Here is a 15,954-nt window from a genome sequence, read left to right as displayed (position 1 = left end):
CATGCTAGGGCAGGGGGTAGTGAAAGTCACGAAGAAACTGTCCTTCCTTTCCTGGCTGCATGAAGGGTGGGAATTGTTCACTGTGCTGCATTGCAGGGCCGTAGGGCATTTTGCTCCAAATTTGGTGCAGTTTCACGCAGTAGACCTTTTCAGTCCAACCTTGGGGAACAAGCCTCCCTATTCTTGCGGTCTTCCACCACTCCCCCCACTTACCGGCCAGCTACTTGCCATTTTCCCTGGAGGCTATATTTTGTAAAGCCTCTGTCTTTGCAAGGGTTGCTCTCTCAGTTGGTTACCTTTTCTTCAGTGCCACGCCCACCTTCCTCACTTGCTCATCAGTAAAGCCCTGTTTACCCTTCACATATCAGCTCAAGCAGACGTCTCCCTCATCCTCTCCTCCCCTCTGTTCTCACAGAACCTCGTCACTACTTCTGTTATAGGGATTTTCACATTATCCTTGACCCTGTTATTATTCTGGGCAGCCCTTTAAGGGTGTGGATAGTATCCTATACTATCCAATACTGTCTTCAGTGCTTAGTAGGTGCTTAATAACTTTTTGTTAAATGAATGGGGAAATGAATTTATGACTCAGAACAGAACATCTTTTACAATTAATAAAGAGAAATATTTGAGATGAATAATGCTATTTTCCTTTGTTGATCACCATGGAATTACTAGTATTTGCTCCCTTTGTAGACTATAGAAAAAATAGTGCTGCAGCTTGTTTAATCTTACTTGGTTGCAATGACTGTGTGGGGACATTTGTGTTTCCGAGCTAATGCAGACCAATGTCTTTCAGAGGAGTAAACCCTCCTTCTGGTTCCATAGTGAACTTTACTTGGGTCCATATGGTGCCAGTGCTCTGTGGGAGATTTAAAGGGTTCATCTTCCAATGGCTGTGTCATTCATAGTTTTATCCAGCCCTCTTCTTTTTTAGGTAAACTATTAATATGTTTATACTCACTGTTAAAATTGTACATTTTTATTTTTTCTGAAATTGGCTCTGAACCCTGGTACTAATATGGGAGATTTGGTAGTAATTCTGCATTCATTATTCATCTTATCCAAACGCTTTTTGATTTTATATTCCAAAATATTTCTACTTTTGGCCTAGGTCTTTTCACACCGAGGAGGGCTGGTGTTTTTAGTCCTTTCATGCAAATAAACTGGCTCCTTTGATCATCCATCTTATTTAGATTGACTCCAAGTCTACAATTTTTTTTTTCATGGATGCCGACCCTAAATTTGTGAATTAGAAGAGAATTTCTTTTAAGTTGTCCTCAGTTATTGGCCTCTATTTGGCCTTTTTTGTCTGTATACTTTACTATTTTAATTTTTATTGTAAATTCCTATTTCTTGTTAGGAATGTACAAATTTTATATTGGATGATAATCCCCGTGTTTTTAAATGACATATTTTACAGTGTTTTGTAAAGTGGAATGTGATATAGCCATATTTTGTTGCATTTTTATTAGGTTTCTAAATATAGGCAGTTAGTAATAATTATAATTTTCTACTATGTATTAATGAAAACATATTTTAGTTGGGTTAATGTATATTTCTAAAAACAAAAATAATAAGAGATTCTTATAGTGCTACATTGGAGAAATATATATTTATGCATTCTAGCCAAGAATTACATCAGTAATTTTCAGATTATGTTCTAGGGAACCAAGGTTTAGAATCAACTAACATGCATTATGTTTTTACTTACATTGAGTGTTCTAAGTGATTTTTCATGTAAGTCATTGTTTTGTGCCTTTAATCTTAAACTTTCTAAAATGCCAGTATTATACTCAGGGGGAAGTTGATCCATTAAAAGGTAACAAATCATCATCTTTTAAGTTAAGCTACTTAAAAAAAAATCATTTATTGCACTTGTGGGATTTGAAGATACAGTGTAGTTAAGGTATTTAGAACAACACAGATGCCAGTTTTTGTTTGAAAGTAATTATATTATTTTTTTTTTTGTTTCAAAATTAATTTCACTGATGATGTTAGGGGGCATCAAATATTATTATCAAAGTGGCATGTTACCCATTAATTCAGCTGACAGATATGCAAAAAGATGTACAATGAAAACGTAGGCACCGTTACTTTCTGAACTTAGCTTTAAAACAGAATGCAACCTAAGAATGATGATTGGGTGACCTGACGGGGGACGCACCACTCATTCCTTCTCTCAGCTATTCCTGGAAGCTGTCTTGAGCTATGTCTTCTCTATAGCCTTTCATGACCCACTTTGTTCTTCTCTGGGTTCTCATGCTACTCTGTGTATGAGTTGGCTTATGTACCCATATTTTATTATAGTTATTGCTTCTCAGACTGTGTTTAGGGATGCTTCATTGAGTTTCTATTATATGTAAACTAGAGGCCCGTTGCACGAAGATTCACGCAATAGGCCTTCCTTCCCCTGGCTGCTGGCACCGGTTTTCCTCCGGCACCTGGGACCCAGGCCTTTGGTCCGGCAGCAGCGAGGCCTGGCGGCCGCAGCGGAGAAGCCAAGCCTCTTCAGTCTTCAGTCTTCACTCTGCGCCTGTGTATGCAAATTAACCACCATCTTTTTTTTGGGGTAATTTGCATAGTTGCTCTGATTGGCTGGTGGGCATAGCAGAGTGACACCAATTTGCATGTTTCTCTTTTATTAGTGTAGATGCATACAGTTTCTTCAAAGAAAACAATCCTTAATCCTTTGGGAAGTGTGCTAGTTGCTCCAGTTACCTGGTTGATTGTAGCTGCTGGTTTATCTGCTGCCTGGGAATTGCAACAAAAGCCTTGATTTACTTTCTAAAAAACAAGGGTATTGATTGGGATTCCTAAGCTCTCTTGTGTCTCCACAATGCTATCATTATATGATTCTAATCCATCACTAGAAATGTGTCGTGAAATTGTTAATGAATGCTTGCAGAATGCTTAGGGAATTTTTAATGAGAAGCAGATACTTGTGGTTTGTCTTAATTAATAGATGGCTCATTAACTTTTTTTTTGCACCAACAGTCCATTCTTTAAAATGTACTTTCAAGAATAAATTGCAATCTGGGGAAATATTTTAATATCTTAATAAAATTTAACTTTAAAAAACAAGCATTATTATGACTACTGTAGAAACCAAGAATCTATCTATGTAAGTAGTTATAATAACAGGGACAGCAGCAGCAGCAATATACAGTTTTCATGATTTTTCAAAATATTTAAATATGATAGCAAGATTTTATTCCTAAAGGAGGCAAGACACGTACTTTCATACCCTAGGGGAGCTAAGATCTAGAGATTAAAGGCTCATTTATTCCTTAAATAAAAATGTGCTGAATGCCTATATATGGGCACAATGATTGAAGGTGCAATGGTAATTTACTCTATTTGATTCTGAGAATAGGAGAGACAGATTTATAAACAAATGTATTAGTTGATAATATAGTTCATTATGGTATAAACACAGAAAATGTTTCTACGTGGGGTTAAATGTTTGAGTGCATATAACTCTGGGGTGTTGTTTGAGGCTCCACAGAAAAGCTGATTTTTAAAGCAGTTTCATTAGAGAAGGAGTTATGAAAAGGCCTAGGTATTTGAAGGACAGTGTCAAATTTAATGTAGCTAGAGCATTACTGTCCAATATAAATACTAATATAACTATGTAAGTTAAAATTTTCTAATAGGCATATTTAAAAGTAAAAAAGGGACAGGTAAAATGAGTAATAATAAATTTTACTTAATACATCTGATGCATTTTATTTATTTTTCTTACTTATATATGAAGTATTTGATTTTAAAGAACAAATCAGGTGTTTATTTTACATTTACAAAACATCTCAATTTGGGCTAGCTACATTTCAAGTTCTCAGTATTTAGAAGGGAGAGAGAGAGAGAGAGAGAGAGAGAGAGAGAGAGAGAGAGAGAGAGAGAGGATATATGCCTTTTGCCTTTTATTTCTTCTTGTCTAAGTGCTGTGGCTAGGACTTCCAGTACTAAGTTGAATAAGAGTGGTAAAAGTGGACAACCCTTTCCAGTTCCTGATCTTAAGGGAAATTCTTTTAGTTTTTCAGCATTGAGTATGATGTTAACTATGGGTTTTTCATATATGGCTTTTATTATGTTGAGATATCTTTCCTTTATTCCCACTTTGTTGAGAGTTTTTATCATAAGTGTGTGCTGCTCTAGTTATCTTTTTATTTTCATCCTTTAGCATATTTTAAACAGAAATATGAGGTAGCATGTGAATGCATGGTTTTAATAAATGCTGCCTTAATAAGGCCAATCATTGCCTCTTTACTTCTTCATTCCTGGACGTTATGGTACCTGAATTTGATGGTGGGAGTGGGCAGTGGGTGAGAAGGGAAGGATAATCCAGTTTTAAAAGCAATCTCTGGGTTGTGGGCAGATAGTTGTGAGAGTCTTTTTCTAAAACATGTTTCTTATTTACCCATAGACCATTTTAGGAAGAGAACGAACTGGAAAAAAAAATGAAGTTTCTTCTCTTCACATTTGTTGGCGCTCACCTTTTAGCCTTGAACTCTGGCAAAGCTATATGGAGGAATGACACCTCGCAGAGGACTTTCCAAGAAATAAAAGAAGAAATAGCCCGCTATGGAGATGTCGCTAAAGCAATCATAGACCTTGCTGTTTATGGCAAAGCTCAGAACAGATCCTACGAGCGATTGGCACTTCTGGTTGATACTGTTGGCTCCAGATTAAGTGGCTCCAAGGGTCTAGAAAAAGCCATTCAAATCATGTGCCAAAACCTAAAGGAAGATGGGCTAGAGAATGTCCACCTGGAGCCCGTCAAAATACCCCACTGGGAAAGGGGGGAAGAATCCGCTATGATGCTGGAGCCGAGAAAGCAGAAGATGGCTATTTTGGGCCTTGGAAGCAGCATTGGGACCCCTCCAGAAGGTATCCCTTGTGGGTTTTTTTCAAGTCAATTTGCCGTGTACTTTATAAAACTAATGTCGTATGGCATAATTTGTTTTTTAAATATATTTTATTGGTTTTTTACAGAGAAGAAGGGAGAGGGATAGAGAGTTAGAAACATCGATGAGAGAGAAACATCGATCAGCTGCCTCCTGCACACCTCCTACTGGGGATGTGCCCACCACCAAGGTACATGCCCTTGACCGGAATCGAACCTGGGAGCTTTTGTCCGCAGGCTGACGCTCTATCCACTGAGCCAAACCAGTTAGGGCGTCGTATGGCATAATTTATTGCGGTATTCATATTATAATTTGGGTGGTAAGAAGGAAAATGTATTCATTTCCTATTCCATTGGTTTAATGCAGTGGTTCTCAACCTTCTGGCCCTTTAAACACAGTTCCTCACGTTGTGACCCAACCATAAAATTATTTTCGTTGCTACTTCATAACTGTAATGTTGCTACTGTTATGAATCGTCATGTAAATATCTAATATGCAGGATGGTCTTAGGTGACCTCTGTGAAAGGGTTGTTGGACTGCCAGAAGGGTCGCGACCCACAGGTTGAGAACCGCTGGTTTAATGAGTTCTCTACTGTTACACTCTATTTTCTTTCTTCTTCCTTCTCTCTCTGTCCTCTGTTACTTTAAGAAAGGTGATTGTGTAGGGCCATTTTTTAAAAATGAAGTATATACAGCTATTGGTATGTGATATTTATCAGTCCTATCACTTGATAACTTGAAATTTGAGATATATGTTAATAGGATAGAAAAACTATGACTTCTTTCAAGTGGCCTCAATGTGCAGAATTTCTTAGAATTGGTGAGATAAGGAACTGAATTGTGTGCATTGAATTGCTTTGAGTTAATTATTTTTACAGAACCTGAGGATTCTAATGCCAGGGTGGCGTTCTACCTTTATTTATTAGGACACTGGCTCAGCTTCCTTAGAGAATATAAATGTTTAGATCGGAGAGATATTACCAGTCAACAGTGAGCTGTCAGTCCATCTTGAATGTATTCATGGACTTTTGCCATGGCAGAGTAACTAGTTTATAGAAACTATTTGGCCTTCTCTAAACATTTTTTAGAAACATTTAATCTTGCCTCATGCCAGGAGAAAGACCCAAAAGATAAATAGATGTTCAGGTTTTTTAATCATATTTTTTCATGTAATTCACATACCATGATATTCACCCGTTTAAAATATACAATTTAGGGGGTTGTAGTATATTGACAGAGTTGAGCAACCACCACAACAGTGTAATTGTAGACCATTATCATCAGCCCAAGAGGAAGCTCATTAGCAGTTCCTCTCCATCCCTGCCGGACAGCCCTCCTAAGCCTTAGGCTCTTTGTCTTTATGGATTTGCCTATTCTGTGTATTTCACATGAATGGAATAATGCACTCACGATGTGGTCTTTTGTGGGTGGCTTCTCTTACGTAGCATAATGTTTTCCAGGTTCATCTATGTTATAGCATGTATCAGTACTTAGTTCATTTTATTGCTGAATAACATTCCATTTTATGGCTATACTACATTTATTTATCCCTTCATGAATTGATGAACATTTGTGTGTTTTTTTCTACCTTTTGGCTATTATGAATAATGCTGCTATAAAGATCAATGCATAGTTTTTGTATGTACATATGTTTCATTTCTCTTGGGTATGTCCCAGAGGGTAGAACTGCTGGGTCATATGGTAACTTTATGTTTAACTTCCTGAAGAACTGCCAAGTTTCAAAAGTGGCTGCACAATTTCACATTTCCACCAATGTAGTTTAATTTTTTATACATACTTGCCAGCACTAGTTATTATCTGTCTTTTCAGTTATAGCCATTCTAGTGGGTGTGAAATGAGATCTCATGGTGTGTTTTTGTTTTTGTGTTTTTCCCCCTGTTTATTTGGATACACCTTGAATAAAAAGATGGTGATGATACAATGATTCTTAGAAGCTTTTTGTCCAGCAGGAAGAGTATATAAGAAACTGTCTCAAATTTTTCTTAACTTTTAACATAGAATCTTACAGCAGCACATTTATCTTGACCCTAAAGATAAATGTGCTGGAAAACCCTGGACTTGATAATTTCCTAGAGGCTATTTTATTCTTTGAAAATCTTTTTATCAGGAGATACTGGTTTTATTTTTGAATTCAGCAAAACTTAGTTCAAAAATACTTCCTCAAAATTCTATTTGAAAATTAATCAATTTTTCTTTAGTTTATACATACAAAACTTATCATATACAGCTTAAATAAACAAGATGATACTATAGTATCATTCTGTTTTTATTTACATTTTCCTAATGACTAATGATGTTGAGCATCCTTCCATCCTTCTTTAGAGAAATGTATATTCAAATCCTTTGCCAAATTTTTATTATTATGGGCTACTTGAATTTTTATTATAGAGTTGTAAAATCTCTTCATGTATTTGGATACATGTCCTTTGTCAGATTATGATTTACTAATGTTCTCTTCCATTCTATGGTTTCGCTTTTCATTTTCTTGATGGTAACATTTGCTCCAGAAAAGTCTTTAATTTTGATTTAGTACAATTTATCTACATTTTCTTTTGTTGCTTGTGCTTTTGGTGTCATATGTAAGAAACCATTGCCTAAACTAAGGTCACAAAGATTTATTTTTATATTTTACTAGAGGCCCGGTGCACGAATTCATGCACCAGTGGGGTTCCTTGGCCTGGCCTGCAGGATCTGGCCAAAACTGGCTCTCTGACATCCCCCGAGCGGTCCCGGATTGCAAGAGGGCACAGGCCAGGCTGAGGGACCCCATCGGTGCATGATCAGGGTCGGGAGGGATGCAGGAGGTTGGCCAGCCAGGGAGGGGCTACGGGAGGGCTCCAGGGTGTGTCCAACCCATCTCGCTCAGTCCTAATTGACTGGACCCCAGCAGCAAGCTAACCTACCAGTCAGAGCATCTGCCCCCTGATGGTCAGTGCACGTCATAGCGACTGGTCGACCCGTTGACTGTCTGCCCCCTGATGGTCAGTACACGTCATAGTGAGTGGTTGAGCGGTCTTAGTATATCATTAGCATATTACGCTTTGATTGTTTGAATGGCTGACCTGATGACCAGACACATAGCATATTAGGCTTTTATTATATAGGATTCTAAAAATTTTACAGTTTTAGCTCTTACACTTAGGTTTTTGAGCTAACTTTTGTATATTGTGTTGGATAGGAATCCAACATTATTTTTTTGCATGTGGTTATTCAATTGTCTCAACATTATCTGTTGAAAAAACTATTCTTCCCCCATTAAATTAGGTGCATTACATTAATTTTCAGATGTTAAACTAACCTTGCAATTCTGGGATAAATCCTACTTGGATGTGGCTTATAATCTTTTTTATGTTACTTAATTCACTTTGCTAGTATTTTGTTGAGTAGTTCTATATCTATATTTATAAGGAATATTGGTGTGTAGTTGTATTTTTGTGTGAGATTCTATCTGGTTTGGTATCAGGATAATTCTGACCTCAAAGAATCAGTCAGAAACTATTACCTTGTCTTTTATTTTTGGAAGAGTTTGAGAAAGATTGGCATTAATTTTTTAAATTTGTAGAATTCACCAGTGAAGCCACCTGGACTCGGGCTTTTTTGTGGGAAGATTAATTATTAATTCAATATCTTGTAAATTTATTCAGATTACTATTTTTTTTTCCTTGAGTCAGTTTTAGTAGCTTGTATCTTTCTAGGAATTTATTCATTTTATCTAAATTATGTATTTTGTTGGCATAGAGTTATTGTATTATTTTCTGATAGTTATTTTTATTTTTGTGAGGATAGGAATACCAATTACTCTTTGGTGTCATTTGCTTTCAGCCTGAAGAGCTCCCTTTACTTTTTTTTTTTTCAAAGCATATTATATGCCAGCAGAAAAATTCTCTAGGCTTCTATCTTTATTTCTTTATGTAATCTTTATTTTTGAAACAGTTTCACTGGATATGAGATTTTTGGTTGACAATATTTTACCTTCAAAGCTTTAAATTTGTGATCCCATTATCCTCTGGCCTTCATTGTTTCTGATGAGAAGTCAGCTGTAAATGTTATTGGGATCCCCTTGTATTTGATGAGTCAGTTTCTCTTACAGATGTCAAGATTTTCTTCTTACTTTTGGTTTTCAGCCTTTTGAGTCTGAGGTATTTAGGTGTGGATATCTTTGCTTTTATCCTGCTTTGAGGTTGCTGAGCTTTATGGATGTACAGATTAATGTTTTCCATCAATTTGGGATGTTTTCAGCTATTATTTCTGTGAGTATTTTTATGACATTCTGGTTGTTTTCTTCTGGCACTTGCATGATGAGTATTTTGGTGCATTAATGGTGTCCCACATTCCTCTGAGGCTCTGCTTAGTTTTCTCCCTCTTCTTTCCCTTCTATGTCCTTCAGAATATAGAACCTGCATCAGTCTATCACCAAGTTCATTGATTATTTTTTCTCTTAGGTCAAATATACTATTGAGCCCCTCTACTAATTTCCCCCCCCAGTTATACTTTTCAGCTCCAGAATTCCATTTGGTTTGTTTTTATAATTTCTATCTCTTTATCGATATTCTTTATTTGATGGGGCATTGTAATCATACCTTCCTTTCATTCTTTAAGAAGTATTTAGTTCCTTGAATATAAAATAATAGCTGTTTGAAGTCTTTATGTTTGATATGTTTGATAACTAGGCCCCCTCAAAGGCAGTTTCTAGTGCCTGCTATTTTCCTGTGTATGAGTTACGCTTTCTTGTTTCCTTTCATGAATTATATATTTTTTTTGTTGAAAATTGAAGATTTTATATAATATATTCCAGCAACTCTAGATACTGATTCCTCTCCGTTCTCCTCCCCCACACACTGGAGGTTGATGTTTTTGTTCTTTGTTTTGTTCTTCATTTATTTAATGACTTGGTTGTACTAAGTCTGTGAAGTCTATCTCTCCCACAATGTAAAGATTCTGATGTCCCTGTTCAGAATTCTTTTATTTTCCCTTATTTTTACTTTTAGTCTGGCTCCCTAGGAGTCATTGCGGGTCTGCACAAGCCACTTATTGGTCAACACTTGTGCTTCAGTTCTCTTAGCCAGTTATATTTTTACTCTTACCATTGGGTGTTTATGTTACTTGGGGGCTATTAACTAAAACTTAGGGAGCTTATGTATTTGCCCCAAGTTCAGCGAGGGCCTGGCCCAGCCTTGGGCATCTACACGGTCTTTCAGCCTGCTAGGATGCATGTGATTGTATCATTAAGCTTGACTTAATAACAATTTCCCCTGGGGCGAATAGCTTATCTTTCAGCTAGTGTTTGGTCAGACGTTTTGCTTATGCCTCTTGTTCTATTGAGGGCTTTGCCCTTTTTCGATGGATCTGAGTGCAGTTTGGGGAAGTGTTTTGAAGTCTGACCCATGTTCTGTTTTAATTGTTTCTGAGTAGGAACATGCACATAGCCTTTCCAATTGCCAGGATTTACTGTGATCCCAAGAAGGCTTTTCTTGGTTGTTTCTTTCCCTGGTTCTTTCTGTTAAACTTGTGAACGTTCTCCATTTTGCTTATTGCTAGTAGTATCATTAAGCCATCAACAACTCCGTATTGCTTTCTACCAAGCTCTTCACTGTTTTCAACAGTGCCCTTGTATATGGAACTCCCTATGTTCTGCTTCAAATAAAGTCACTCCCTGGGTCAGAACTGAAAAGCTCTTCATCCTCCTTGCCTGCTTCTTCCTTGGGAGAACTTCTGTGCTACTTCTCAGAGACAGTGGCCTGTTTCTCCAAGAGTGATATCTCCAGCTGGTGCTAGACATGGAGGGTGGCATCTCTCGGTCTCCTCAGCTTGTTTCTCCCAGGGTGAAACCTCTGCCCGTGAGTGGGCTGAGACAGCGGTGATCGAGGCCCCCGTATTCTTGGCACCTACACTTGGGGTTGGGTTTCTATCATACAAGTAGGGACTGGGTTGAGGAATGGGACCTCAGTTCTTTTGCAGTAGAGTACCCGGAATGGAGTTTCTGTAACGGATCTGGGAATGGGAGAAGGAAGCAGGTCATGGCCCAGATGCTACAGACTCTCATTATTCTAACTCAGATTTAGTAGGTTTTCCTGAATGAATATTTCCCCTTCCTTCCTTCCTTCCTTCCTTCCTTCCTTCCTTCCTTCCTTCTCCCTTCTTCCTTCCTCTTTTCTTCTTTCCTTCTCACCAATTTCTGTCTTAACTGAATGTAATAATAAATAGCCCTTGAAAAACTAACTGTTCACCCCAGAGCAGAGCCTCTCAAATCCTCCCGGGAATGCCTTCTTTGGCTCACAAAGGCTGCTCCCATACCTCCCATCGGAGAGAGAGAGAGAGAGAGAGAGAGAAACATCAATGCTGAAAGAGAATCATTGCTTGACTCTGAATGAATGTTTCTTCATTGGTATGCCCGTAGGACAATTTTGAGAGACTTTAAGTGATTTTTTTAAAATTAATTTTTCCCAGTTAAGTAATTTTGTAAGAGAGATCTGCCAAATTTCTTACACTACCATTTTGGAAGTACCACTGTGATGGCCAGTTTTGATCTCTCTGAGGCTGCATGAATAGGTGGTAGAGTCCTCTAAGGTATCAGGGAGTCCTCAGCCTGAATTGTACAGCGTCAACCAGGAGTTTTGTTCAATTGCCTTCTGTTATACAGGAATCTGTTTGGCACCAGTATGTATGTATGTATATGTATGTGTATGTATGTATGTGTGTGTGTGTATGTGTGTGTATATATATATATATATATAATTTTTTTTTCTTTTTAAGACTTAAAAGTCTAGATTTTTTTCCGTGTGAGAAAACCAGCTTCCAAGAGGTTAGGTAGTTTGCTCAGGGTTACACAACTTGTAAGAGAGGCCAAATTCAGGCATGAACAACTGTCAACTCCAGAGTTTTTGCTTTTAGTCATTAGACTATATTGCCTCACATACGAATATTTTAATGTTATTTCAATTTATAATATTTGTCTTTTTTAGACATCTGACTGAAGCACATCTGTCTCAAAGCTGCTGATACCTGTAACTGTGATGGCAGAATATATTTCTGGTTGTACCTTTTTTGAGGACACTTTTCTCATTTTTTCTTATCCTCATTTTTAATTCTGTAGGTGGGCCGGCTCTTCTCTGGCTATCTGCCTGGTATTGGAAACTAAGCCAAGTTACTGATTGCTCCTGGGGCCTTCAAGACCCAGGGGAACTGAATTTTACTTACTGGAATCTATTGTTGTGTTCCAAGACTCACTTTCTCCCCACTCCTCATTCCCTGGGGCTCCAAGTAGATAAACAGTTGTCTGGCAACTGGACTATTTTAAGTTCTGAGGAGACTGGAGACTTAGCCTAGACCAGGTGTGGAAAGCTTCCTCAGGAGATAATGTGAAATCAGTGAGTGTAAAGGGACTTCTAGATGCAGGGAGTGCAGAGCTCATCTCCCAGGAAACCCATGTTGTATCCTTGGTTTAGCCCCCTACGAGTTGTGTGACCTTGGTCTAGTCATTTAATCTTTATGGATCTTAATTTTGTCACTTTTAAAATGACTTGGCTGAAATGTAAATCTGTCAGGTCTCTTCAAAATTGGATAGGCTGTGATCTTTATGAGAATTCACAAGGGATCAGTGAAGCTAGAGTTTATGACAGCAGGATTCTCCTAGGTGTATGCTACAGAGAAGATTGCTTATACAAATAAAGGTAATGTGTGTTTTTTTGCCTTTCTAATTCTAGGCTGGAGTATTATAGTATGTGCTAGTTTATTTGTGTCAGGGTTGGGGCTCTGTGAGATATCTGTGAAGAGTTGGAGGAAGACATATACAAGCAGGCCAAGTAAGATGTGATGCTGAGTAAAACAGTCTTAGCCTAGTACACTTCTAGGGAATGCAGACTGGTGCAGCCACTGTGGAAAACAGTACGGAGCTTCCTCAAACAATTAAAAATGGAACTTCCCCTTTTCCCAGACATCCTACTTCTGGGAATGTATCCTAAGAATTCCAAAACACCAATCAGGGAAGAAGAAGAAGTAGAGTGAGCACTAGACTGGGCCTAATGTATTTCAGTACAGCTGAAGGGTAGTTAATGTTCAGTTGTGGAACCACTCTACCTGGGTTAAAGTCAAAGCAGACATGGGTAAATGACAGGATTTTAAGTGGTTTACAGAATCACGGGGCAAGCTAACGAGGCAGATTCTAACATTTCGGGAATGCATTTGAGAGCTGTTCTTTAGAAGCAGGCTACCAAGACTGCTATTGCCTTTCCTAGATGGAGCAGTGGCCTTTGTCAGAAAGCTGCTGTGGAAAATCCAGATGTTTTCGTAGTTGTGCTTGTCTCTGAAACAGAAGAAGCAGGAAAAAACAGCTTCCAACCAATTTCTATCTTCCAGATCTTGTTCAAGTGCATATAATTGGTAATGCTTAAATTACTTCTAGCACTCTAGCGTAGGAAGCCCCAGAAATGTAGTTTTTAGTTTCTACAGACAGAAAAAAATATATACATTTAAAGGAGATTGGAGTGGATATCGAATGCCAATTGTCATATCCAACACAGTGCTCATTTCATTATGACTCTTAATAACAATATGATTTTTTCGCATAAATAAATAAATAAGTAAAAAACGGTAGACATTGGTTATATAGTATAAGTAATATTACCAATAGCAATTTGGTCCTCTGTAGCTAATGGATTATCGTGGATTTAATTGAACTAAGAAAATAAATAAAAGGAGAGTCATCGTGAGATGAAGTGGGGGCATATCTCCCTGGCACAAGTATATAGTTGTTCTTAAAGCCATGGGACTACTAGAGCATGCTACTTAAGGATGATGTTTTAGGCAGAAATCTTTGAAAATGCCAACATTTAAGATAACCCCTAGGAAAGGGAAGCATGCAAATAAATAAGGGGGAAACAGTAGAAAAGATAAAGGAGAACCTACTTTAATTTACATGGCAAAATTGACGATCGCCTAGAACATTTTTCTTCAAACTATATCTGCCAGGGAGATCTGGTGGTTTGAAATAATCTGGTATGGCTGTCCACATTCATCAGATTAATAGGATAATTACCAGTTCTCTACTTCACTTTGTATCAACATAGCCCGAAACACAAATTTGCCCAAATGATGTAAATGTAGTCACTTGCAAACATCCCTGGTCACTCTGCAGAGTGAGTGGTGTCCCTCAGCCTGGCCTGCGGGGATCGGGCTGAAACCAGCAGTCCAACATCTCCTGAGGGGTCCAGGAGTGCGAGAAGGCACTCTGCAAAGTTGCTGTCACCTGGCAGCTCCTGCATTGAGCATCTGCCCCTTGGTGGTCAGTGCGCATCAGACCTACCAGCTGGTTGGCCAGTCGCTTAGCCTTTCATATATATAGATTTGAAAAGCTCTTTTCCCATTGTGGTTTGTCACGTGGTTGAATATATTAAGCTTGGGACAGGAGACAATGTCAGGGTGAAGATACATGAGGATTCACACCCTCAAAGAGAAGTGTACCTTTGGTGGCCTCTGGTATCCTTGCTTTTACAAGTCACTCTGCTGAGACCGTGGCTGCATCTTGGGGTTGCTGTTGAATCCAGATAGTGTTAATCTTGTCCTCATTTGAATTCTACTCAGTTTTGCCAAACTAAAAGTTTATTAGTGACTTTTAGGAAGGTTGGTAAGATTGCCACAATATAACTATATTTTGTGAAAACGGAGGAAAAGCTCCTTTTAAGTTAAGTACATCTCTTTGTCACTAAAGGAAGAAAAACAAAATTCGTGAAGTGGTGAAGTGGAGCCTGGTAGTTGAGCTGTAGCTGCCAGGTAGCTGCCAGAGTTTGTTGTGGGATCAGAGTGAGCCTGGATACACAGAGCATGGAAAATTCCTGATCCTTGTCATCACAGCATTTGGCTCACAGCCCTCTCCTCCAAGACAGAGGCGCTGGCATTTCTGATTTTGTTTTCTATTTCTGTCCCTCCTTACAGAGAGAAATTCAATGTATTTCTGCTAAAACTTTCTAGAGCTGAATTTTGGAACATCAGAGGACAAACGCCTCATGCAAGACTTGTAGGAGTTTGTCCTGTAGGAGTTAGACTTCTTTATCAATCTAATTATAGATCAAAGATTTCCCACATCCACCTGTTTACTCCTTCATGGTGCCCATAAGAGGTGGGACAGACAGGAGCTTAGAAGTTCTAGGCAGGAGTTCTTTGTCCTTAACGCTTTCCCAGGGTCTCATGGAGATCAACATTCTTAACTTTTTAAGCCTCAGTTTTCTTGTCTTTAAATGAGCCAATACTATCTACTTCAAAAGAGATATTCAAAATATCTGACAGCCAGTGGGGCCTGGCTTTTGGCCAGAGAGATGCCATATGCATGGTAAGGTTGTTCCCGACACATACCAGCTGAATGGCAACCAGGACTATTTGACGGAGTTGCTCTAAGGGTAGAATAGAATCATGCATGTGAATGTACTTTGAAAACTGTAAAGGGGTACATGAGTCTGTGCTACTAATGCAAAATACATGCATTGGGCCGAATATTTGAGAAGTGCTTTGGGCTGTTTGACCAAAAGATTTTTTAAATGAGAATAAAGAATCATTGCCTTATAGTTTCAACTTATTTAAAGTTTCCTATAAAGTTAAACAAATGCTTATTATACAATCCAGCAATTTCACTCCTAGGTATTTTTCCCAAGAGAAATAAAAACATATACCCACATAAAGGATTGTATGTAAATAGTCATCATAGTTTTATTCATAATAACTAAAAGCTGGCAGTGACTCATATGTCCATCACCTGGTGAGTGGATAAACACACTGTGATGCTTCCGTATGGTGGAATACTACTCAGCAACACAAAGGAATGAGCGACTGATGGGCACCACAACACAGATGAATCTCAAAAGCATGAGGCTGAGTGAAAGAAGACAGACACAAAGCATTATATACCATACAATTCCATGTGTGTAAAATTCCATTAGAGGCAGAAGTTTAGTGACAGAAGATTGACTGACTGCAAGAGGCATGAGGGAACTTTATGATGTGATGGCAAATCTCTATGTCTTGATTATGGTGGTGA

The 15,954-nt window shown here is 38.2% G+C and overlaps 1 protein-coding gene across 1 annotated transcript in view; it reads left to right on the top strand.

Annotated features, from left to right (window-relative positions):
* The first annotated feature begins 4,424 nt into the window (after positions 1-4,424).
* CPQ (carboxypeptidase Q) overlaps positions 4,425-15,954 on the top strand; it is a 274,252-nt gene continuing 262,722 nt past the window's right edge. Inside the window, exon 1 of the mRNA XM_006753183.2 lies at positions 4,425-4,890. Coding sequence (XP_006753246.1) covers positions 4,461-4,890 — 430 coding nt within the window. The 5' untranslated portion in view covers positions 4,425-4,460. The remainder of the gene's footprint in view (positions 4,891-15,954) is intronic.

Source organism: Myotis davidii, unplaced genomic scaffold (genome assembly GCF_000327345.1).
Source record: "Myotis davidii unplaced genomic scaffold, ASM32734v1 scaffold390, whole genome shotgun sequence".
In the NCBI taxonomy this organism is placed as follows: Eukaryota; Metazoa; Chordata; class Mammalia; order Chiroptera; family Vespertilionidae; genus Myotis; species Myotis davidii.
The sequence above is the reverse complement of the archived record's forward strand: the minus strand, read 5'-3'. Positions and strand labels throughout refer to the sequence as shown.